The following is a 27,004-nucleotide window of genomic DNA, read 5'->3' as shown; positions in this document are numbered from 1 at the left end:
GTACAACCTTCCCTCTCTCTTTTACTTTCAGTACACATCCTCCAGTTTCCATGCAAACTTTGGGACTCTTGTCGGGCAAAAGGATTTATTGCAAGACAATCCTGATGAAGTGAATGATTTTTGGGATTTCTCAATGGGCTGGGACAACTTCCTTACCTTGTGCAGACTACTTTTTTTTTCACAGCTGGGTCTGGTAGACCTTAGACTGCACAAAAAAAAAAAAAAAAAAAAAAAGTGTCTTCTATATGTTCAGAGGAACTGTGAAAAGAGTTGAATGTTAAATGTATTAATGTGCAGCCTGCATATATGCTCTTATATATATATATATATATATATATATATATATATATATATATATATATATATATATATATATTAAATGCACTCATGACATTAAGAGTAGGGGATCTACAGAATTACTTAACAAGTACAGGACAATGTTGAAAAACAGTTGTGAGTTATGGCTAAATTTGAAAGTGTCTGGAATTCTTCCCAGACATGATAGGAGGGAGTATATTATGAGAGCCTTGTCAATCAATTCAGCCCTGGAGAGACTCAAGGAAAAATACTATCCCTGCAAGGCTCAGGGGTAGCATTTTTCTCAGTGAAGTAGTCTGTGCTTGTTAACAGGAAACACTGCTTCTACAGGGATGGGATCCACTTAAATAGAAAGGGTGCAAGAGCATTTGCTGATACTATGGAGGCAGTGTTAGGTGGATCGGAAAACTGCTACCTTGGGGAGGAATACACAGACTAATAGATTAACAATAGCTGCAGGCAGAGATGAAAGTGATTCTTGCACTGCTTCTACTAGAATAAGCAGCAGCCTTGAAAGCACTACTGAGAGTCATTATTAAAAAAGTAAACACATGGGCTGTGTTAGAAAACCTAAGAGTAAGAACAAGTGCATGTATACTTGCATGTACATCAATTCTAGGAGCATAGTAAATAAAACTTGATGAATTTCAAGTGCTGATCAAGACAACAAATACAGACATCACTGGGATATCAGAGACATGGTGTCACTCAGATATAAGGGATACAGAAATTGAATATGGAGAGTACAATGCATACAGAAAGGAGGAATGGGAAGGGTTATGCATTTAGTTAAGGAAAGCATAAAATCTAAGGCAATGGGGAGTACAATGTATACAGAAAGGAGGAGTGGGAAGGGATATGCACTTAGTTAAGAAAAGCATAAAATCTAAGGCAGTGCATCTGGTTGATATAAATGGCCAATGTAAAGTTGAATCAGTTTGATATGACATAAGCACTGCAAAAGCAAAAATGAAAGTAGGAGTATGTTATAGGCCTAATGATTCTGATGATGTACAACTGTACAAAGAAATACGTGGGCCAGAAAATTAGTTTAACTTGTAATGGGGGGATTTTAACTTTCCAGATATTGTGGGTTGGTCACTTACAGACTAGTAAGATTTTGGGGTTTTATTGGATTACTATTTTCTATAGCAGCATGTTAGACAGGCAAAAAGGGGGAGTAATATTCTCAATCTGATTATCACCAATGATTATTCATGCATTAAGAATCTGCAGATAAAAGAATCATTAGGTGGCAGTGGTCACAGATATGGGACTTACTTAAAAATGTAACTACCGTCAAGGGGAAGGGTTTATTTCATAAAAGTGACTACAGTGGTCACAGTCAGTTTTTAAATTCTATAAAGTGGGACCAACTGACGACTTGACATTACCATCAGAAAATTCTAAATGGGAAGTATTCAAGGTATTAATCACAGAAGCTACTGGGCTTTTCCAACTAAAAAATACTGTTATTTTTACCTTAGAAGAAACAGTAATAAATAAATTAATTAATCTAAATATTAGAGATCGGTCATAAATTCACATGTACATATTATATGTATAATACACATATGAATGACAAAAAAAAAAAAAAAAAAAAAACATCCTGTACGTCATTCTACAGAAGACTATATATGATCACGCCACATTGACTGTACAGTAACTGAATCAGATTTCAGACTCACGGTTCATAGAACAACCAGTTCTAGAGTTCAGCTCATGGTGAATCAAAATGCAGCATTCGCACGAATCAGAGTATATCTCATTCATTTTTTTTTTTTTTTTTTTTTTTTTTGTGAACCCCAAACACGAGAGGTATTAGAACCTATAGTACTTAGTACCGTGCTTGGGTTGGAGGTTGAAAAGACAAAAGAAGATATTTGTTGACATTGGACTTGAACTTCTGTAGACTGTAATTTTCAGGAAATACGTATGAAGGAAGGTTGTTCCAGAAAACGGCAGTTGAATGAATAAATGAGGAAGATGAAAAGTTGGTTCTGTGGGTTTGAAGTTGGACAGTAAATGGATGTTGGCTGGTGGCGGCACATGTTCGGACTGTTTTGAAAGAGAGAGCGGGAATTATAGAAGCCAATGCCCAGAAGAACAGTGCCCATAGAAGTATCTGTAGAAGAGGCATGCAGCAGAAACAGTATGTCTATGAGAAAACGAGTGGAGAGACTCTGTTAGAGATGAATCATTAATTAACCTAACTGCCCTCTTCTGAATGGAATCAAGAAGCCTGAGAGAGGTTTTGGGGACACCACCCCAGATGTGGGAACAATATTCCATGGCAGGGCGGATTTGTGATTTATACAGAGTGAGAAGCTGTTTGGAAGAAAAGTAACGCCGAGAGCGAAAGAGAAAACCAAGTTTTTTAGATGCAGAGGAAGCAATATTTGTAATGTGCTTGTGCCAAGAGAGAGATTAGAAGTCAAAGTAATCCCCAAAAGAGATATATCATTTTGCCTAGAAATCGCAGTGTCACTAAAGATAAGCATAGGAGCAGAAGAATCCTTCTTGGGAGATATAAGACAAGACTGAGTTTTAGAAGGGTTGAAATCAACTAAGTTGTCTTTGCCCCGCTGGAGAATTACCTGAAGATCGGCATTTAAGGAATTGGTAGCAGATTTTCAAGTTGAAGCTGATTCAGCAGGGCAAGGTTTCTCAAAATGGAAAGCAATGTGCTATCATCGGCAAAACTATGGATAGGATTTCCAGTCAATGGAAGAAGGTCATTAATATACGAGAGGAAAAGAGTGGGGGAAAGAACTGAACCTTGGCGGACACCGACATTAGTGGAGAAGTTAGAAGACAGAGAGCCATCTACCATCACCCTCAGTGAGCGATCAGAGAGAAAACTGGATAACCAATTACTAAAAACAGTTGGCAAACCATAAGATGGAAGCTTGTTTAGAAGACCTTTATGCCAAACACGATCAAAAGCCTTTGAGATGTCAAGAGCAACTAGTTGAGTTTCACTGAATCTTTCCATTGAATTAGTCCATAAATGGGTAACATAAGCCAGAATATCACCAGTGGATCGACACTGATGGAATCCATACTGGCGATCGTTGATCAGACGGAAGGTTTCTAGGTAGTTTAAGAGTTGGCGATTAATTGATTTCTCCATTACTTTAGAAAGAGTAGAAGTAATTGCAATGGGACGATAGATAATTGGATGGGAGGGATTTGTCACCCTTTTTAGGAACTGGCTGGATATGAGCAAATTTCCAAGCAGAAGGAAAAACACCTTTGGAATAAGAAAGTGAAAAAAGGCGGCAAAGAATAGGAGTAAGTTCAGGAGTACAGGTTTTGAGAACAAGTGGAGAAATACTATCAGGACCTGGAGCTTTCTTAGCATCAAGATTCATCAAAATCCTTCTGATATCCTTTTGACGGAAGACCACAGGAGACATTGAACGGAGTGTGTTGGGAACGGTGGGAGGTGTTTTACCAAGGTCATTAATACATGAGCTGGAAAAAAAATGGGATGCTAGCAGGTCAGCTTTATCCTTGGCTGAAGTGACAACAGAACCATCTGGTTTGGACAGAGGTGGGAGCAGAGATGGGCAAAAGTTGCGGCCAATAGCTTTGGCAAGAGACCAGAATGCTCGGCTACCATTAGGGCAAGAGACCAGAATGCTCGGCTACCATTAGTGCAAGAAGCAAGTTTTCTACTCTTAGCCTGTTCAAACTCTAGTTTGGACTGATTAATAACTGCTTAACAATTGTTGCGAGCTTTGGTGTAGGCAGAAAATGACACTGAAGAATTCGAAACAAGCCAATTACAATATGCAACATTCTTCTCTTGAACAGCCTTAGCACATTTATTGGAAAACCAAGGTTTAGATAAAGGACGAGATTTTAAAGTGGAGTGTGGGATAAAGGATTTCCATTCCTGCAAGAATAATTTCACTGACACGATCTGAGCAAACGTTGACATCAGAAGTTTTGAAACAGTAATCCGACCAAGGAAAAGAAGTCTCGCAGGTCATCCCATTTTGCATTCTTGTAATACCAAACAACACAAGGTTGGGAATAGCCATGAGATAAAGGTTCCATTGGAGAAGAGACAATCACCAAGTTGTGATCTGAAGTGCCTAAAGGAGCTCTCACTTCGACCGTGTACTTAGAAGGGTTGTTTGTGAGAAAAAGATCAAGCATATTGGCTGTATGATTAGGATTGTCCGGTATTCTTGTAGGTAAATGAACAATCTGTGCTAGGTCATTAGTAATTGCAAAAGCCTCAGCATCTCGACCCGCTGGGTCGGTGTGACTAGAAAAAGGAAGCCAGCTGGAGTTGTGAACATTAAAATCACCAAGGAAAATTACCTCCTGTTAGGAAAGTTGGACTGGAGAAAGTCAAGTTGCAAAGAGAGGAAGTCAAAGAGCTCCAAGTGATTAGTGGAGTTGGGAGAACGGTAGAGACAACAGATGAATTTGACACAATGAGGTAGAGCGATTTTAAGCCAGAGAAGATCAAAGAGAGGAGATTCCAAATTGCCAAGTCTCTGACAGGGAATATCAGAACGGACATATGCACAAGTACCACCTTTGAGGCAAAAGGAATCATACAGCGAATAATTTGGGCATCTGAGATGAGCAGTAGTTGAATCAACCGATAACTGAGATTCTGTCAGAAAAAGTACATGTGGTTTGGTAGACTGCAAGTGGAAATGGACATCGTTGAGATTAGAATTGAGACCACGTATATTTGTGAAATGAATTAGGAAGTGCTTGGGAGGTTTAGATCTTTTCGCAGATAAGCTTGCTCTATTAGTTTGACAATTCATGGTGTATTCAAGATGTTAGATAAAGAGATCATTGGATCTCTTTATCTAACACATTGTACTTTAGTAAGAAAAGTTCAAGTTTCATTGTGAAATTTATATATTTGTTTTTAAATAAATTTTTAAAGAAATTATTAATTTTTAAGATTACTATTAATACAGTAAACCCCCGCTATTCGCGGTATCTGTATTCGTGGTTTCGTGTATTCGCGATTGCCGATTTAATATAAAATGAAACCTAAAAAAATGTGAATTTTAAAGCGCCGTGAATATTTTCCGCCATAAAAAAAACATGGGCGTGGCTAGAATTATCTTTCCCGGTCAAAACAGCACTAAGTGGGTAAGGGGGGGAGAGGGATGACAAAATCGCGAGCGTGGATGTTTCTCGCTAATCCTTGTTCAGTATGTGTTATGCGCTTGTCATGGAAGGTTTCATCGTTTGCTTTTAATTTATATGCTTATAAATTGAATAAATTTGTCAATTTATAAATTGATATGCTTACAAAAATGATAAATCTACCGTTTTGTAGTGTAAAACAGGCTTTTTCCAGTGTGTTAATGGAAGAAAGTGACTTTAGTGTGGACAAATTCTTTTCTAACCCCTACAAAAATATGGCTACGAATAACAAGGGAAATGTGAAAAGATCAAAGAAGGTGGTGATGACATTAGCGAATAAAATTGAGTTATTAGACAAAATTTCTAATGGTGAAAGTGTCTCCTCAGTGGCAAAACATTATAAAATCAATGAGTCAACGGTACGATCAATTAAAAAATCGGAAGAAAAAATCTGCCGTAGTGTCCGTGAAAACGTGCTTGAATTGCTTCAAAAATTTGCTCTGTAACTCGTGATGTTAAATTAGAAAAAATGGAAAAAGCTTTAAATCTGTGAATAGAAGACCGAACTCAAAATAAAATTCCGTTAAGTTCACTCATCATTTGTGAAAATGCAAAACTCCTTTATCAACACTTTAGCGAAACTGGTGATAGCACTGGCGGGATAAGTTTTTTTTGCTAGCAAAGGCGCTGGTTTGAAAGATTTGTTTGAAATTTCTAATAAATATTACATTTAATATTAAATTGTTTCTTATTTTCATTTCGATGCCATATGCTTGCATTTCACTATGTACATATTCATAATATGAAGGTACATATAATACATACATAGACAAAATTTTAGACTAGTTTTTCTTATATATTTCATACTTTGGAACGGAACCCCTTTATTACTATGGGAGCCATAACTCAGTATTCACGTTTTCGTTATTCGCGACATTTCTCAGAAACGTAACCCCCGCAAATAGCGGGGGTTTACTGTATATATTTTTAGTAGCAATGGGTAAAATAGATATTATTTCTACTTCCCCCTTTGATTATGCCATTCTTTCATAATATTAGGTGTATAAATTTAATGATTTTCTATTATGACATTTAAAAAAAGGTACCGGAACGTTGTTCAGGTGCATTACAGCCCGAATACACCACTGGATCTATCCAATTGTAATAAGGGAGGCAGTAAAGGAAGTAAGCAAACCCTTAGCCATAATTGTGAGAGCATTCAGGGATTCAGGGGAGGTCGCCATAGTCTGGAAATGTGCAAATGTATCTCCAATTCACAAAAAGTGACACGAATAATTACAGACCTGTTAGTTTAACTTCCATCCAAGGAAAATAATGGAGTCTCTGGTTAAAGAGGCAATGCAGGATCATCGAGACAAGACTGCAGTTCTAGTTCAGATACAGCATGGGTTGGTTAAGGGGAAATATTGCCTGACCAATTTGACTGGATACTGCAATGTAGTCACAAAGGAATGGAATGAAAAAAATAATTTTGATATCATATACTTAGAGTTCAGGAAAGCTTTTGATACTATTGCACATAAAAGAGACTGCTGTACAAATTGGAACAGAGTGGCATTAAGGACAAGTTACCAGTATGGATAAAGGGATGGTTGAGTGAGACAGAGTGGTAATCAATGGACATTCTTCTTCATGGACTAATGTTATTAATGGAGTCCCCCAGGGTTTGGCATTGGGCCCATTGTTGTTTTCTGTATTAATCAATGATGGTGATGAAGGCATATCAGGCTTAAAGTCCAAGTTTGCAGATGATACAATGGATGGTTAATGACAGAAATGGCTGTATGCTGCTGCAACAGGACTAGGAAAGTTAGGCAGATGGACTGAGAAATGGCAATTGAAGTTTATAACACTGACATATGCTAAGTACTGCATAAGGTAACAGTAATCCCAGAGTAATGTACCAACTGTGTGGTACTACACTGATGGTAGAGGAAAATGAAAAAGACCTGAGGACAATTGTGCAGTCAGATATGAAGTCCTCTGAGCAATGAGAACAAGCTGCCAGGCCAGCTGATGGGATTTTGTCAATGATATACAGGAATTTTGCTAGCAGGTACAAGGAGGTGATTATCCCATTGTATATGGCAATGGTCATGCATCATCTTGAGTTCTGCATACTGGTTGGGAGGCCTCATTTTAGAAAGGATGTCGAGCTGTTGGAACAAGTACAGAAATGGGTAACGAGATTGGCGAGGGGAACAAAGGGGTACTCTTACCAAGAAAGGCTTCAGGTTCACAAATTGCAATGTCTAGAAACTAGGCATATGTGAGGTGATCTGATTAGGATGTTTAAGAATTTGAATGGAATGCCCAAGCTCAACGTTGATGGACTGTTCCTCTTGCACTAAGTCATGCATAGACTATATATATGAGGTGGCACAAATTCAAACTGAGGAAGTAGGGTTGCAGAATAGATGTGCAGAAGTTTACCTTTAGCCAGCTGGTGGTTGATTGCTGGAACAAATTTCCATCTCTTGTTGTGGAAGTTGATAGCTTAAATAAATTCAAGGAAGAACTAGACAAACTATTGGAGGGAACGAATTAGTGAAGCGGGAGGTGTTTTTTTTTGCTGATGCTGTATAAACTTGCTTTCTTGCATCATTTGCCACTACTAATGCTAATGTTAATATATATATATATGTTTTTTGTTTTTTGCTGCAATAAAGAAATAAACTATTAATTTTTCAATTGGTGCTACTGATACGTGGCATTAATGCTTTCAATAGTTAAAATTAAACATTATAGGCACATTATTTTACTTAGGGAATAATATCAATCATTTTAGTATGCATTTTGCTGGTGTATTTATAACTGGGATGGATGCATTTCAGGCATTAAGACCTAGTGGTGCTGACTAACAATTTTGTGTGTTAGCAGCAGTTGGTTCACCTAGGTTTTTACGAGTTAAATACTAATTTTTTGAGTTGATTACTAATTTATATAATCTTATAGCTAAAAACTAAAATAAAAAGCAATAAAGAAAATAAAATAAAAAAAGTGAAGTGAAAAGCAATAGAAAATGGTTAAGGAGGAAATGGAAAAATACATTCATCCATGTGGCCAAACCCTCTGCTAGTTTGTCAGGGTCTTTGAACGGATTTGGATTTTTTATATATACACATATATATACATTTGTAAACTACCAAATGACTTCATAACCAAGACCTTGGGGGGGGGGGGCTATCAAAGTGAACGGTGCCACCTTGACCTAATTAATGGTGTGTGTGTGTGTGTGTGAGAGAGAGAGAGAGAGAGAGAGAGAGAGAGAGAGAGAGAGAGAGAGAGAGAGAGAGAGAGAGAGAGAGTGTGAAGTATCAAAATGTTGCAGCAAGTATAAATGAGGTGTTCACATGCTAGAGTATGCTTGCCCGAGGTCCTCATGTTTTGAAAGACTGGCTATGCAATGGAATTATTACATTTAGTAGACCCCCACACTGCTGCATCCAGTTACATATAAATTTGTGGCAACTTATGTGAGTGGTCACTGGTTAAGCTGCCATAAACTAATATGGACAAATTGCAGAACTAAAGAAATTTACTAACAAAAAAAAAAAAAAAAATCAAATCCCCACCTCCAGTTCCATAGTATTCTATGGTTATACTGGATGTGGAATCCCTCCCCTTCCTGGTTTGGCTTGTATATGACAACTGTACATGTAAAGGACTACAGCATAGTTACAATACGTTGTATTGTAATCAAATATCATTATCAAATTTAAAACTTGTTGGAAAACTCCTCAATGTTCTATCTCTCCATTGGCTTGAAGATGGAAAACAGTGAGTTCCTGAAATGTAGCCATAAATACTTTGTGTTTGGCACTGAGGTGGTTCAATTCCTTTAAACGTGTATCATTTTGATAATAAATTACTTAATCTACCACGTAATATAATAGTGTAGTGTCCATCAATTCATTAACATGAATAAACAAGACTAAATAATTTTTTGTCAAAAGTTTATCCAACACATGCAAACATTACATACCGGCTGTCATTGGTTCTAGTAATTGAATGATAGAATATGCTTGAACTTGTAACCAGCAACAATATCCTCAACATTTTGAAAACTTTTTTGGGAAGTGTAAACAACTGTGGAATTGCTCTATGATTAATTTAAAAAAAAAAGTCAACCCATCACAACAAAGTATCAACTGGTGTAATTAGAATTTTGCTTTTTAACATCAGAAAAGGAGTAAAATTACTAAAATTATTCAGTTATTGCATTCTTTGTATATTTTAAATACAGTGTTCTCTCCAGAAAATTTTGACAGCTGGGTGGCATTATGAAGTAGCCGGGCGGGGAAGTGTAATACTTTGCATCGTATGCTCGAATTAATATTGATTGAGATCAGTGAGTAGTACCATACGGTATAGCAAGAAGCACTTAAATTTTAGCCAGGCAGTCAGTTAAATTCATCAGGCGGTGCACCCATTCGATAGGTCCTGGGGAGAACACTGAAGTATGTTTTACATTTACTATTCTGCTGTATTTTGTTAAATAAAATCTTTTTAAAATTATTTTGAACATGCATGCATATATACACACATACTTTTAACTGCTATTACAGTACATAATAAATGGACCCCAAATTCCTACAAAAAATGTTGGTTTATTTATCCAAGCCAGCAATCTTGATCCTCGTTGGGCTTGGATAATCAAGGTTACAGAGTATAAATCTTTCTATTCTCTTTCTCTCTCTCCAGTAAAACCTGATTAATTCCAATTTCAAGGGATCAAATCAAGTCTGTTTTGATTTAAACAGGTTTGAAGTATTGATACAAGTTCAGAATACTGATATTAATTAATCATGAGATTTTTTTAGTTTAGACATTCGATTAACATTGTACAAAAATTTTAATAATTCTCATTTTAAATTAATCTTTTAGTGAGTAGACATGAGGAGCATTAGCGAGTTTTAGCAAGTTTTTGTGAGTAGACAGCTAATGCATTAATTTCATCAATATGAGAAAGTTAATTATTGATTACTGAACTGTGGAGAAACTTACTAAATTTCTTGCACAGGATAGTAAGATTGCTGTATAAAAGGTGTGCATTAATGCATTAAAATAAACATTATGTTGTTTATTATAATTGTAAAAACTAACCAAAGAGAGCACATCCATGTTTTGGGTTGGTTGTTATTTATTTTTATTTTATTTTTTTATGTGAAAACATCTTTGGCGGTACCTACTAAAACAGGCTCCGTAGACAAGTGGTAAGGAGCGGGAGTGCCGCAGCACATGCTCTTTGAATAGACCGGGGTTCAAGCCCTCACTGCTAAATATGGTCGATCTGCCAACCCACACTGGACCAGCGTGGCAGATTATGGTCCATTTCCCTCAACATGGATTGTTGAGGTGGCTTTCATCCTGCAGTGGATTGATAATGGCTGCTATTAACCCCTTCTTTTTTTTTTTTACTAAATTTCGGACCGAAGCAAAACCAATTTGTCACGAAATACAACACGGAAATAGCATCATTCATGTCATTTCCCTCTCACATCTTTGATGAAAATGCGACGTGGAAATGACATCATTTCCATAAAGGTTTCGAATCTTCACGTTTCTTTTAGGTATTTTGATACGTATATATTGATTATGAAATAAAAAGAGCTTTAGCATTGTAAATATTTTATTGATCATTCACAAATTTCCATAATTTCAGCTAGAAGACAAAATATAATGGATTTATGATAAATAAAGTAAGAGATGTATACTTGCGACTGTAACACATTTAAATGTCTCTGGAAAATAGCGTGAGGCACCCAACTTGTAGCTGAAATTGAGGGATTAGTGTTTAGAGTTATATTGATTGTTTCTTGCAAGAAAGTAATTAATGGTTCAGTTTCTACCAATCCAAAGTTAACATTAAAATTGCTGCTCGTGATCATGGGTATGCAATATGCCGCTCACGATCATGGGTATGCTGGTACGAGTATGGCAATAAAATGATATGAAGTCAATGATATCCTGTATGTTACTATTAGGAGAAATATAGACAACTGTTCTAAGTATCACTTGACCGTTGGGTAATACTTAAGATCCTTGTTTTTAAGTAATCCTCTACAGCATATACAAGATTATATACAAGGATCCCGTCAATGTCCACATTGGAAAATGCAATGCATATGAATAGTGCATCTTTAGCAGCTGGTTTCCTTGTGTCGTTTTCGAACTATAGACATTTGCAAATGTAGCATACAGAACAGAAATCATTTTTCATAAATATCCTTTCAAACTGTCAATGTTCGTTCTTATGTAAATAGTAGTCGGTGTAAGGAAAAAGATCTTGATCATTTAAACTTATCTGCTCTGCAATTGTAAAAATGTTCGGCTGTACATAATTAACACTCACTTTGGGTACATCATTATTAGATGGAGTGGCATTGCTAAATCCAATGCTTTGTTTTCTGTTTGTCTTTTACGCAATCTCAATAGTCTTTGTCGTTCTTGCACACCCATTGCTACCTGTCTTTATTTTCTTAGGTTAGTTTGCTCGATACTCTTGACAATGCTCTGCATTTGACTTTGGCATCGTTGAACGCTCAGCTTAAGCAGTGAAGCATTCAGTCCCTTTCACTAATCAGAAAATTATTGACATGAAAACATCTATAGTGGCACCTAACAATGGAACGTAACGAAAATGTGGATCGTAACAATACAAATACTTGTACTGTTGCAGTCATATTATTCAACAAATGATTACAATCAAATGGGTAATCAGGTTATTGGCTTTGATTTCGCTAACCCTTTCCAAAAGTTTATTTGGTAGAGTAAGTAGCGGGCGTGAGCATAAAACGTTAATACTAAATATTTCGGACTGAAGTATAATGCTAATGTCACTAATGTTGATTCAGTAGAGAAAGTAGCAGGGCGTGGGCATAAAACGTTATTCATTTACTAAATATTTCGGACTGAAGTATGATTATAATGTCACTAACGTTGATTCAGTAGAGTAAGTAGCAGGGCGTGAGTATAAAATATTACATCGTTCATAACTTCGGTTCTAGCTATTTGATTTTAAAACGGTTCTGATTTTCGTCAAAGATGTTTTCATATAAAACATATTTCATGCGTACATAGTACACACATGGTTTATTTTAAGGAGCATCAGCGACTTTAGACTATATTGTTCTAATGTGTGTTATGTACAAGTGTATGCTCATGGGCCAGTCTGCATGTTGTGCATGCTGAAAAACCTGAATTAAATTATGGGAAGACCCCCTCCTATTTGCACTGCCTTTGATCACCTAATTACAGCTTCGATTGAATGGAACTTTAGAAATTCCTCCATTCATGGAGGAATCAAACCCAGGCCTCTCCAAAACTTCATAACTGTGAACTGCTCTTGTTAATTACACCATGTAAGCCATTGGTCAGTTTGCCATCACTTCAGAACAGAGAGAGAGAGGGAGGGAGGGATAAATAGAAAATGCCCTGCATCTGAGTTAGCTGAGAAAAAAAAAAATGTTTGATTACAGTTGCAAATATTCAATTAATTACAGCTGCTAAATTGTACCCTGGCTGCTGTGTTGAATTAAACCTGATTTTTTTAGTTTCATTTGTGCATCAGTAAGTTATTATTTACAGAAAATATTAACCTTTACAGTGTTCTTGTTGTTAACTACCTTGCCTATCTTTGTATCATTTGTATCAATTTTTGAAGACTAAATGCACAAGGCACAAAATGATATAGGTTTAAATTAACTATATAATATCAGTGTAGATACATAATAGTTTAGCCATAAATTAAATTACATATGTAGTTAGTTTAATTTATGGGTAAACTAGGGTGTATCTACACCGATATTATACAATTGTATCAATGAAATAGCTATGTCAATATTAGAAGCAGTAATAAATCTAGAACTGAACCTTGTGGATTCCCACTCATAACACCAGCCTTTTATCAGCACCTTCTGCCACTTACTCATCCCTTTATCTACAGTAGAAACTTACTGCTACGTGCACCATTTCAATTTATATAAGTTATATAAATTGTGGATAGTTTTTCCAAAAGTTATATAACTATGTGGATAATTTTTAAAGTTGTGCAACATTATGCTAGGAAACAGATAATAATGATACAAAGAAAAGATACAGTCATACAGTAGAATATACAGGGAATCCATAAATGATTAACCTGATTACATGTGCAATAATATTTTAATGGAAAATCTAGCATCCATTTTATTTTTACAGGTAAAGTACATACACACAGTTTCTGCTGCTAGTGTGTTTTGTTTACCATATTTGTCACTAGTAGTGTTGCAGCATCTGTTCAGTGAAAATGGGAGAGGGAAATGCATAGGTTGTGCATTTCCTTGTCTTTTATTATTTATTCATTTTATTATTATTTTACTCTTTTTTTTTTTTTTTTGGCTAGTGCAGCATAAATCTTATGCTTCTTTGCACCATATGGCCATTACTAATACTAATAACATCTCTGACAGAGAAGGCACAATGTGTTGTTAGTTAGTTAGTTATTTTGGTTTTTAGGAGCATTAGCAACTAAGGCCATATTGCTCAGCGATATGTGGTGGTCATTCCCTGACCTTTACGCATCCTCCGTATTTGGTGGTGACGGACTCGAACCCCGGTCTAATCAAGAAGCGTGTGCTACGCACTGCTGCTCCTTCCCACCTGGCTACGGAGGCGCCTCACAATGTGTTGTTTGACTTGCAGAAACAAAATCGCCTGTGTATTCAACATTCAGCAACTGTTCAGAATAAAGTATGGAAAGAATCCACCTGATGTGAAGTTAATTAAGTCATGGATGAGAAAATCCTTGGAAACAGAAGCAGTGAAAAAGGGAAGGCGTTATTATTATTATTAGTCATATGGTGCAAGGAAGCCTGAGGCTTATGCTGCACCAGCAAAAAAAAAAAAAATTTCTGAGTTACCCTGAGAGAGAGAGAGAGAGAGAGAGAGAGAGAGAGAGAGAGAGAGAGAGAGAGAGTTGTTGTTATTTGGTTTTTAGGAGCATTAGCAACTAAGGCCATATTGCTCCGGGATATGCGGTGTTCATTCCCTGACCTTTCTGGATCCTCCGTATTTGGTGGTCACAGGCTCGAACCCCGGTCAAATCAAGAAGCGTGCTACACACTGCTGCTCCTGCCCACGGAGGTGCCCAGAGAGAGAGAGAGAGAGAGTAAGAAGTAGAAGGGAATCACCAAGAAGGAGAAGAATGATGGTATCCAGGACCTTGGGTGTGCCAAGCCCATACTCACCAGATGTAAGCCCCTGGGGTTGCAGTTATGGCAGACCACCAATTTCTGATAAGATGGTGGTAAACATTCAAACTGCTTTTGCACAGTCACCAATGGAATCAGCAAAAGCTTCACACCAACTACAGATACCAAAGTCAACAGTTCACAATGTTTACACAATCATCAGATGTTACATGCCTCTGAGATATAAATTATTCAAGAACTGAAGCCCTCCAAAACACGAAAAATTTCCTAATGACAATTTAGAACCACACTGATGAGGATAATGGCTTCTTGAAATGTACCTGCTTTTCAGACAAGGCTATATTCTATGTTAGTACTACAGTCAACATACACAATCTCCATATTTGCGGATCCGTAAATCCACATGTTCTAAGGGAGCATATTTGGGGTAATCTGAAGATTAATGTCTTGTGTGGACTGATACATGACAGGATAATTGGTCCTTTCTTCTTTGTTGAGAACTTGTTTCTACAAATGAACACAGGTGCTCAATGGGGCATCCCATTGGGCAACTGATGTTCGTGAAAAGCTTGCCACATAATTTTCAAATTGATGGATTGGCAGGGACAGACCATGGCACCTAGATCACCAAACATTACTCTGCTGGTGGGGTTATATAAGAGATGTGGTTTTCCAAACAGTTGTTCCAAATATCAATAATTTGCATGAGTGGGGGTAACTCTGTAGACTAACTGTAGCAATTGAAAGTACTACAGTTAAATTGCTACAGTTACCCCATAAATGCTGGAAAATTTGTGGCATGAGTGAGAATATCATTTAGACATTTTAAGGGCCACTAAGGGTAGATTTGTCTCCGCCAAACAAATTACTCCTTGTTGAAGGAGTAATTTGTTTGGCGTAAATACACAAGTAAATACACAAATAATAATAATAATGTAGAAGTTTATTATATTTATCTACTTCTGTTTAAAACTGTTTGTGATTACCAGTATTCATTAAAAAGTTATAGCATACTGTAATCAGGGTAATCATTTACGGATACTGTGCATTTCTATAGAGAAAGCAGTTTAGAAAAATGATAATGGTAAATTTTTATAGTTAATAATGAGTTACTGAAATTATTCCTTTTTCCTGGACATAAGGATATTGGAAATTGGTAGAGTGTACAGCACAAACAAAACATAATAACCTAATATTAAATCTAACTAACTCACCTTTTTGCCAAAACAATGTGATGACAGCTCCAACCAGTCCACAGCCCATTAATATAGCTACAGTAATCCAAACAGTACCAGGAATATACCATATATGCAATATCATCAGTAAGGCCACACCTACAAAAAGTCCCATATGGAAACCAGTCATAAAGAGGCCAACATACTGTACTAACATTGTAATCAATCCAAACAGCACACCGGCTCCTAAAGCGACACCAGCATTACCAGCAGTTGGTAGTAAATCTTCCTCTAGGCAAATAAGATACACAACTACTGATCCAAACGTGAACCCTGTCAGAAACATCACTGCTTTGAAACAGCGATATCCTGTTTATTTAAGCACCAAAAAAGGGTAAAAAAAAAAAAAAAAAAATACTAATTAAGCATTTCAAAATCATGTACAAATAAAATATCTAAAAATAAAGCATCATACTATCTTACAAAACTATCTACAAAATTTTTAAAAAAAATCTATCTTTGTTAAATACTAAATTCTTCTCACAGTTCTTACTTAACACAAAACCTGTTTAAAGATAAGTGCTTTGGGAAAAATAATAAAAATGACTATTATATTTTAATAATTCAGAACAAACAAAAAGAAACCTTTTTTTTTTTTCATCATAAGAATTTGAAATCTCAGCTCTCATCTCTAAAAGGAATATTTTATGAAATTATAAGGAAACAATTCCCAGGTTTCACATTCTACACACAAACTCTTTTGTTCAAAAATTTGTATAATCCCAGTTATCCAAAACAAGTGAGACAGAAGGTCTGAATTAGTTTTTTTTAGGAGGTCTGGATAGTTTTTTTTTTTTATTTTTTTTTTTATCAGGTAACTGATTTTAAATGCAATCTATCTACAATATAAAAGAGGAAATAATTGAGAAAAAACTACAACCATTTCCAGATGAAACTGACACATAACACAATGAATTAATTGGTAATGGACTACACTTTTATATGCAGATGAAGTCACCTGGTTTTGAAAACAACCTACATCGAACATGCAGTTCATGCTTTGTCATTAATTTTATTGCACTGCCTTTTAAAATGTCCAAATACAGTGGACCGCCGCTTTACGATATTAATCCGTTTCAGAGTCACCATCGTATAGTGAAAATATCCTAATGTGAACCCAATAACACATTGTTTATTGATAATTCATTTAAAGACCTCACAAGTCGAAATTTTCACTATATAACTAAGCTATTTATCTCTCCAAAAGGTGATTTTTATCATGGAAATTGTACATATTGATTATATATGTATATATGTGTATGTCCATGTCATGGGTGGCTCCCAGGCTCTCGCCTAACCCCACTTGTATATACTGTATTTAGATAAAACCTCCAAAAAAAAGAAAAAAGAAAAGAAAAGAAAAAAGTGTATCTTATTATCTTACTGTGCTAAAGCACAAAATTCCGCAACCACCAGAGGAAGTGCTATACCAGTAGGTGCCAGCAGTCTCGCGCCCCCAGGATATCAAACCTGGGAGCCCACATAAAAAAAAAATAAATAATAATAATAATAATAAAATAAACAAATAAATAAAAATATTAAAAAAATAATAAATAAATAATAATAATGATAAATAATTAAAAAAATAAATAAATTAATAAAAAATAAATAATAATAAATCAATGATAATGAAAAATAAATTAATAAATATAATAAAAATAATAATAATAGAAAAAATAAAATTAATAACTAAATAAAATGAATAAATAAATTAATTAATTAATTAAAATATATAAAAAAAATAAATAATAATAATAATAAATATTAAAAAAAAACACAACCACCGGAAAAAGTGCTTTACCGGTGGGTGCCAGCAATCTGGCTCCTGGTGTACCTAACTTGGAAGCCAGCAAAAAAATTTAAAAAATAAAATAAATAAAAAGCAGATAACTACTTTTTATTTATTAAATAAAAAGTACTAAATAAAAATAAAATCAATAATAATAACATAAAATAAAATAAACAAAAAATAAATTTAAAAAAATAAATAATAATAATGGGAATTGGGTGGTGCTGGTGGCACCAGCTGTATACTAGCTGAATTAGTGCGCTAATAAAATTAATTAATAAAGAAAGTTTTGGGGAGCGTTGCTCAAAAATAAGTTATATTTTAGATAAAATAAGTGTTGGTGAGTGACCCACACCAATGCCAGAGCTTGCACTTGGTCATCGCGCAACACAGCAGCAGCCCCCAATGCAGAATGCACTGGTCCTAAAGGAACTAGTAGTTGTTGGTGACTCTATTGTCAGGGAAACGGGAAACATGCTTTGTAAAAAGGATAGGTGGAACAGGACCAGGGTATATCTGCCAGGGGCAAAGGTTGATGACGATGTAGAGCGGATATCATCTTTTAAGGGCAAAAGGTGATATAGTTGTACACGTTGGCACTAATGATATTAAGAGTAGGAGACCGGCAGAATTACTTAACAAGTACAGGTCACTGTTGAAAAAAAGCCGTGGATTAGGGTTGAATTTGAAAGTGTCTGCAATTCTGCCCAGACACGATAGGAGGGAGTATATGATGAGAGTCCTGTCGATCAATTCGGCCCTGGAAGGACTGTGCAAGGCTCAAGGGGTAGAATTTTTTTCAGCCTGGTCTGTACTTGTTAACAGGAGAGACTGCTTCTACGGGGATGGGATACACTTAAATAGAAAGGGTGAAAGAATGTTTGCTGATGCTATCGAGGCAGTGTTAGGTGGGTCGGAAAACTGCTAGATTGGGGGGATACAAGGACTAATAGATTAACAGTAGCCACTGGCAGAGGTGAAAGTGATTCTTGCACTGCTTCTATTGGAATGAGCCGCAGCCTGGAAAATAAGATGCAGGATAGTTCAGAGACTGCTGGGAATCATTGGGGTACAATTAAACACATAGGTTGCGTTAGAGTAACTAAGAAAAAGAACAGGTGCATGTATACTTGCGTGTACACCAATGCTAGGAGTTTAGTAAATAAATTTGATGAATTTGAGGTATTGCTCAAAACATCAAAGGCAGATATTGTGGGGATTTCAGAGACGTGGTGTCACACAGATATAAGGAATGCAGAACTGGAATTTGGGGAGTACAATGTCTACAGAAAGGATAGACACGGTAGAAAGGGAGGAGGGGTTATGCTATTAGTTAAGAAATACATAAAATCCAAGGAAGTGAAGCCAGTCGACATTGCTGGACAGTGCAGTGTCGAGTCAGTTTGGTGTGACATAAGCATTGGGAGATCAAAATTGAGAGTAGGAGTGTGCTGTAGGCCTAATGACTCTGATGAGTATAATAAGAAACTGTACGGGGAAATAGAGTGGGCCAGTAAATTTAAGTTTAATTTCCCAGATATTGACTGGAATTTGGGGGCTGGTCACTCACACACTAGCAAGGCTTTTGTGGATTTATTGGATGATTGTTTTCTACATCAGCATGTTCGGGAGGCAACTAGAGGGAGTAATACTCTTGATTTGATTATCAGTAGTGATTCTTCATGCATTAAGAATCTGCAGATAAATGAACCACTAGGTGGCAGTGATCAGTGTGCTGAAGTGGGATTTACTCAAAGAGGTAACTACCATTAGGGGTAAAGGGAAGGGTTATTGCTTTTGTAAAGGTGACTACGATGGACTGAGACAGTATTTAAATTCTATACAGTGGGACCAACTGATGATGTTACCAACAGCAAATTCAAAATGGGAAGCATTCAAAGAACTTATCTTGGAAGCTACTAGGCTTTACATACCAACTAAGAAATATTGTTCAAGGTTTAGGCCTAAGTGGATGTCAGATGAACTAATGAGACATATGGCAGAGAAGAAAAATGCATGGGATACATACAAATTAACACGTGACACAGAAGCCTATGATAGATACAAGTTGATCTGTAACCAAGATACAAAGGAGGTTAGGCAGGCAAAGGCAGATTATGAGAAATCTTTGGCAAGGGATGCAAAGAAAAACAGCAAAGAGTTCTTTACTTATGTAAACTCTAGAAGGAAGGGGATGAATCAGATTGGTCCACTTGATATCGATGGGTCAACTGTTGATGATCCTGCTCAGGTAGCTAACAAACTGAATGAATATTTTGCATCGACATTCACACATGAGGAGTTATTCAGCGAGGGGAATGCCAGAGGTGTATTCAACTCTGGCAGTAAGCTAGAGAATCTTGTAATAACTGAGAGTAAAGTGGAGGAGAAATTGTTGAAGATAAATACAAGAAAGGCACCTAGGGGTGGATGAGATCTATCCAGTTATATTAAAGGAAGCAGCAAAGGAAGTAAGCAAACCCTTAGCCATAATTATGAGAGCTTCCTTGGACTCAGGGGAAGTACCCATGGACTGGAGATGTGCAAATGTAACCCCAATTCACAAAGGAGGATCAAAGGGCGACACAAATAATTATAGACCTGTAAGTTTAACTTCTGTTCCTGGAAAATTAATGGAGGCACTGGTTAAAGAAGCACTGCAGGATCATCTAGACAAGACTTCAGTCATAGCTCAGACACAGCATGGTTTTGTTAAGGGGAAGCCTTACCTGACCAATTTGATTGCATACTATGATGCAGTCACAAAAGAACTGGATGCAGGGAATAACTTTGAAATTATATACTTGGATCTTAGGAAGGCTTTTGATACTGTTGCACATGGAAGACTGCTGCACAAATTGGAGCAGTGTGGCATTGGAGGCAAATTGCTGCTGTGGATAAAGGGGTGGTTGGGGGGGAGAAGACAGAGAGTGGTAATCAATGGACACTGCTCATCGTGGACTAATGTTATTAGTGGAGTCCCTCAGGGTTCAGTATTGGGTCCATTATTGTTTTCTGTATTTATAAATGATATTGATGATGGTATATCAAGCTTAATGTCCAAGTTTGCCGACAATACGAAGTTTGGCAGGGTTGTCAAAGCCACTACTGACACTATGCTACTGCAACAGGATCTGGAAAGGGGTGAGCAGATGGGCTTCGAGGTGGCAAATGAAGTTTAACATTGACAAATGTAAAGTACTACATATGGGAAACAGCAACCCCAGAGCAACGTATCAACTCTGTTGTACTGCACTGACAGTGGTAGAGAATGAAAGGGACCTGGGGGTGGTTGGGCAGGCAGATATGAAGTTTTCTGAGCAGCGCAGACGGGCTGCAAAAGTAGCTCATGGTGTATTGTCGATGATATATAGGAATTTTTCTAGCTGGGATAAGGAGGTGATTATTCCCTTGTATAAGGCAATGGTCAGACTACACCTCGAGTACTGTATACAGGTCTGGAGGCCTCATTTCAAGAAGGATGTAGAGATGCTGGAACGAGTACAGAGAAGGGCAACAAGATTAGTGAATGGAACAATGGGGTGCTCTTACGAAGAAAGGCTTAAGTTTTGCAAATTACAGTGTCTGGAGACTAGGCACTGGCGAGGTGATCTGATAGAGGTGTATAAAGCCTTGAATGGTTTGAGCATGCTCAATGCTGATGGGATTCTTCCTCTTGCTCAGAATAATCACCTGAGAGGGCATAAATTTAAATTGAGAAAAGACAGATGTAGGATAGACGTGAGGAAATTTGCCTTTAGCCAGCGGGTGGTTGGTTGGTGGAATAAACTTCCATCCCTTGTCGTGGAAGTGGATAGCTTAAATAAGTTTAAGGCTCAGCTGGACAGGTATTTCGAATGAACAGAGAGGTGAAGTGGAAGTGGTTATTTTTTATTTATTTATTTTATTTTATTTTTTTTTGTCTGATGCTGCATAAGCTTGCTTTCTTGCATCAAATGCCTCTACTAATGCTAATGCTAAGATTTGGGACCTAAGGGTGGTTTCATTTTCCGACTGTGAACTTTTTCCAAAATGGCTACCATTATTATTCTTGAATATAGGAAAACATAGGAAATTTCAAGGTCGATAAATTTTTAAGGAACTATGATCAGTCCCTGGGACTTCATAGCAGAACAGTTGTGCTACCTGATAGCTTTGCTGTAGAAGTTTTCAGGATACCAAATTGTACTTAAAAATATTCATTGTTGCTGAGTTATTAATTTTTGTAAATTTCAAGGTCACAGTAATTTTACCGAGTCAGCCATTTGGATTTATTCATGATATAAAAGAACTACAGCAGTGCCACCTGCTTGTTCAGTGGTGACTAGCAAATCAGCATAAATTGTGTAAAATTGTTAAATTGCGACATCACGAAGAAGTTTCCATTGAATAAGAGCTACCACATCTATATGGCTGTGACAGGTTTGGCAGATCGGCAGTTTAAATTTATTGCCTTTGATAGAAAAAGAAGCCTCAAAACTAATTAGCCCAGACGTGGTGGTATCTGCAACCAACATGATCAGCTGATGACGACATATATTAAACTAGCCACACTCAATATTATGACATTGTCAGGAAAAATTGAGGAGTGTGTGGACATCTTAAAGGACAGAAAAATAAGCATACTTGGATTGAGTGAATCAAAATGGAAAGGAAATGAGTGTAGAGAGTTATGAGGAGACTATTACCTATATTGGTCTGGAGGTGATGTAGCGAGGAAGGGTGTAGCCATAATTAAAGATCACAGGATTAAGGAAAGGCTAATGGAGGTGAATAATAGACTCATGTCAATTAAACTGCAAATGAATGACAGCAAAACATTGAAGATAGTACGTTACACACCGCAAACTGGTTGCGAAGAAATGGAGAAGCTGGAGTTTGAGGACAAACTTGAAGAGAACATCACAGGTGGAGATATAGTTATCATGGGTGACCTGAACGCAAAAGTCGGAGTGGATAGACAAGGACTAGAATACGTTATGGGTTTGCAAGGCTGCGGACCTAGGAATGATGATGGTGACAGGCTGTTGGATTTCTGTTTACGGAACAGCTTGGTTATAGGAAACACCTGGTTCAAGAAGAGAAAGAGTCACAAAGTGACCAGATATGGTTGGGACTGTCAAAAGGAATCCCTCCTTGACTATATACTCGTGGATAGAGTGACACAGAAGACTAGTGGACGTCGAGGTCATTCCTAGTGTCCCTTGGGTGGTGATCACAGGTTAGTTGTTGGAGTTTTAAGATTCCCTAAATTGAAGACAATCAAAATAACAAGAGAGAGAAAACTACGGGTGTGGAAGGTGAAAGAAGAGGAAAAGGGGGCGATGTTCAGAGAAGAGTTCAGGAAGGTTGTACCTAAGACAGTGGTGAACAGTGTGGAATCAGAATGAAAAGCATTCAAAGACTGTATAGTAGGACTGATAAAGCAGGTTTGTGGAAGGACAAGCAAAGAAGGAGATGGAAAGAAACCCCATGGTGGAATGATAGGACGAGAGACACTGTGAAAATCAAGAATAATGCATTCAGGACCTACAAAAATGACAAGAATAAAGAGAGATATGAAACCGTGAAGAGAGAGAGACCAAGAGGATAGTTAATGAGGAAAGAAGACTGTGGTTGGAAGAATGGAGTGAAACTCTATGACAAGGTATCGACAGTAATAAAAAGACACTGTATGGTATGGTGAGGAAAAGGAGAAGAGATGGTGAACAGAGCAAATACTTGATGGATGAGAATGAGAACCTAATAACCAAGGGCAAAGAGATAAGAGGAACATGGAAGAAGAATGTTGAAAATCTGTTGAACGTGCAGGACAGCCAGCAAAAGGGACAAAGGCAGGTTGATCATAAAAGAGGGGATGAAAGCAAAGATACAGAGAGAGAGAGAGCAGACAGACTTGACTTGGAATGATGTAGTGCAGGCATGGAAATACATCAAGACAGGTAAGTCTGCTGGTATGGATGAGATAAATGGAGAAATGCTGAATGCTACAGGTGAGGCAGGGATAGCGTGGACATACAGACTGTTCCGTAAGATCTGGGATGAGAAACGGGTGCCGAAGGACTGGAAAGAAGGTTTAATCATCCCGTTGTTCAAGAAGGGAGAACAGGAAAAAGTGTTCCAATTATAGAGGCATCACACTGACATCACATGTGAGTAAGCTGTATGAGAGAGTGTTAGAAGATAAGAAGAACGATTGAAAATAGGATGGCCAAGGAACAGTATGGCTTTAGGCCTAGCAGATCACCAGTGGATCTAATTTTCTGCATCAGGGAACTGATGGAAAAGTGTTATGAACACAATAAAGAATTATGGATGGCATTTTTGGATATAAAGAAAACATCTGATGCCATAAAGAGAGCGAAAGTGTGGGAGGTTTTGAGAAACTTGGGGATAGAGGAACATCTTGTAGAGAGAATTGAGAATATGTGCATAGTGGTGTGGTTGAAGGAGAGCTTCAAAATAACATTAGGTTTGAGACAAGGAGGCATCCTGTCACCACCACTGTTCATAGCTGTCATGAATGATGTGCAATGTAGAGTGGTGGAACAACTTGGACAGGACCAGATGAAAGTCATGCTCTCCACAGATGACCTCTGCATATGGGAAGAGAGCAGGGAACAAGTGCAATGGCAAGGTGATATATGGGCTAGTATGGCCAATGAATTTGGACTGGTTTTCAGTCAGGAGAAGAGTGAAGTAATGGTTCTAAAGAGGAGTGGCGAGCTTGACGGATACATTACAATGGAAGGGAAACAGCTAAAAATGGTTAACAACTTCAAGTATCTAGAAAGCACCATTAAAAGGAGTGGAGTAACAGATGAAGAAATAAGTAGAAGGATACAAGTGGGTGGGAATTTCTATAGGCAGACAAAAGATCTGACCTGGAACAGGAACATACCACTGAAATATAAGAAGGCTCTATATTAGGCCTATTACGTACCAATTAGTATTAGTATTGGCCGCATGGTGCAAGAAAGCCTATGGCTTATGCTGCACCAGCCAAAAAAAAAAAAAAAAAAAAATCCGAACAAAACAATGATAAAAACAAAAAAAAAAAAAAAAATAAATAATAATAATTAATAAAAAAAGGAAATTAAACCTATCATCCTATACGCTTCCCTTACCTGAAAGTGTATGAGCTTATGCAGCATCAGCCAAAAAAAAAAAAAAAAAAAATCACACCATTCCCTCCAAATGCCTGTCCAGTTCCTCCTTAAATTTATTCAACCTATCAACTTTCACAACGACAGATGGAAGTTTGTTCCAGCAATTAACCACCCGCTGGCTAAAGGCAAATTTCTGCACATCTATTCTACATCTGTCTTTTCCGTATGATACCCTCCAGAAATTAAAACGGAAAAATCGAAAAAAATCGACAACTTACCGGTACATTAGAGTAAAATATAAATAATTAAATAATCAATTTAGCACAATTCAAATCAATTTAAAACAATTAAAAATCAAATTAACGCAATTAAAAGAATCTAACGAAAATATTCAAAATGATTTTCCTTCCTGAAGCTGACAACGCTTTTCGACCGTATGTTGTGATCACAGGAATGAAAATTACCGAATCGGGTTAAACCTGAAACTTAAATAGTGATTATTTGTCTTCACGCATGCGTGAAAAGGTCCACGCATCAGAGATCAAATATGGCCGCCGAACATTAACAGAATTCTCGTGTAATTTAATTTCAACGGTTTCTGCAATTAATAGTCGCGTATAATTACGTTGAACGTTAAGTATTTTGGCCTCGTTAAATAAAAAAGTATGTTTTTCGTTAATGGCATGAAAGGCTAATTCTGACGCTGCTGAACGAGAAGCACGAACTGAGGCTTCACGTTGATTTACACGAATATTAAGAGAAAATCGCGTCGAACCTGGGTAAGACGAGTCGCAATCACCGCAAGAAATGTTGTGTACCAGATCATTAATTTGTGTTGCGAACGCGGAAAGAACCGAGTGATTGTTCAGTATAGTGTGTAACTTACGTACTGGCCTAGAATTACAATTTTAAATTTTAAATTTGTAACTACAAACTACAATTTTAAATTTGGTATCTTTAAAGAATCTGTTAAGCTGTTTGTGCCACTGTTCAACATATGGGACAGAAATAAAGTATTTTTTGATATTACTATTGTTTATTGGTGTAGTATTTTGCATCCTATCCTTAGCCTGTACCCTAATTCGGTTTATTCTGACATATGCATCTGAAACTTGGACTATGAGGAAAAAGGATGAAAGCAGAATTCAAGAGGCAGAAATGAGATTTGTGAGGAGCATAGCCAGAAAGACAAGACACAACAAAATCAGGAATGATGTGATTATGGAGAGAATTCAGGTTGAGTGCAGAATAGGATTGAAAGGTCCCATTTGAAATGGTTTGGACATGTCAAGAGGATGAACGAGAGGCATTTGCCAAGAAGAATGTTTGATTTACAATTAAGAGACAAAAGACCAAGGATGAGATGGCAGGACGTGATAAAGACTGATGTCATTAAGAGAGGAGGAAATTGGAGTGAAATCAACGATGGAGAGAAGTACACGGACAGGTCCAAACCATAAAGAAAAAATAATAAACAAACAAATAAAAATAAAACAATAAAAAATCCCTCACCCACCGGAGGAAACACTGGTGGCTGCCAGCAATCCCACCCCCAGTATCCTAGCCTGGGAGCCAGCAATCCCATCCCCAGTATCCTAGCCTGGGAGCCAGCGGAAAAAAAAAAAAAAAAAAGGTGGATAAATCACTTTTGGTTTAATGATCTGTCATAAGGCTTATCCAATGTCTACGCCACTGAAAAACAGTTACACAGAACTCTTGCAATAAATTAAATCTCAACTGATTAACAAGATAATTATTTTCATTACCAAAATTAAAATCTTCAATATGTAACAATAACTTTCCTCTTTGTTCGGTTAGTTAGTTAGTTATTTGATTTTTAGGAGCATTAGCAACTAAGGCCATATTGCTCCGGGATATGCGGTGGTCATTCCCTGACCTTTCCGCATCCTTCGTATTTAGTGGTGATGGGCTTGAACCCTGGTCTAATCAAGAAGCGTGTGCTACGCACTGCTGCTCCTTCCCACCTGGCTACGGAGGCGCCTCTTTGTTCGGAGTACAAATTACATTCATATAAAATATGGTACCATGTCTCAGGCTGACCACAACTACACAAAGGAGAATTTAAGAGGCCAAAATGGTATAACTTAAAATTCAAGGACCGATGGCCACTCACAATATATGACAATGAGATTACAGGCATACCTCGGTTAACGTTACCTCTGATAACGAAGCCTCGATATAACGAAG

At 37.1% G+C, this 27,004-nt stretch overlaps 1 protein-coding gene across 2 annotated transcripts in view; it reads right to left on the bottom strand.

The window, feature by feature from the left end:
- Window positions 1-27,004, bottom strand: part of LOC150091183 (transmembrane protein 198) — a 278,344-nt gene that overhangs the window by 117,263 nt on the left and 134,077 nt on the right. For both annotated transcript variants that reach the window (XM_090382651.1, XM_090382643.1), the window contains exon 5: window positions 15,878-16,207. In XM_090382651.1, coding sequence (XP_090238777.1) covers window positions 15,878-16,207 — 330 coding nt within the window. The remainder of the gene's footprint in view (window positions 1-15,877; window positions 16,208-27,004) is intronic.

The sequence above is a fragment of the Mastigoproctus giganteus genome, chromosome 1 (genome assembly GCF_048544385.1).
Source record: "Mastigoproctus giganteus isolate SK-2022 chromosome 1, ASM4854438v1, whole genome shotgun sequence".
Lineage (NCBI taxonomy): Eukaryota > Metazoa > Arthropoda > Arachnida > Uropygi > Thelyphonidae > Mastigoproctus > Mastigoproctus giganteus.
The sequence above is the reverse complement of the archived record's forward strand: the minus strand, read 5'-3'. Positions and strand labels throughout refer to the sequence as shown.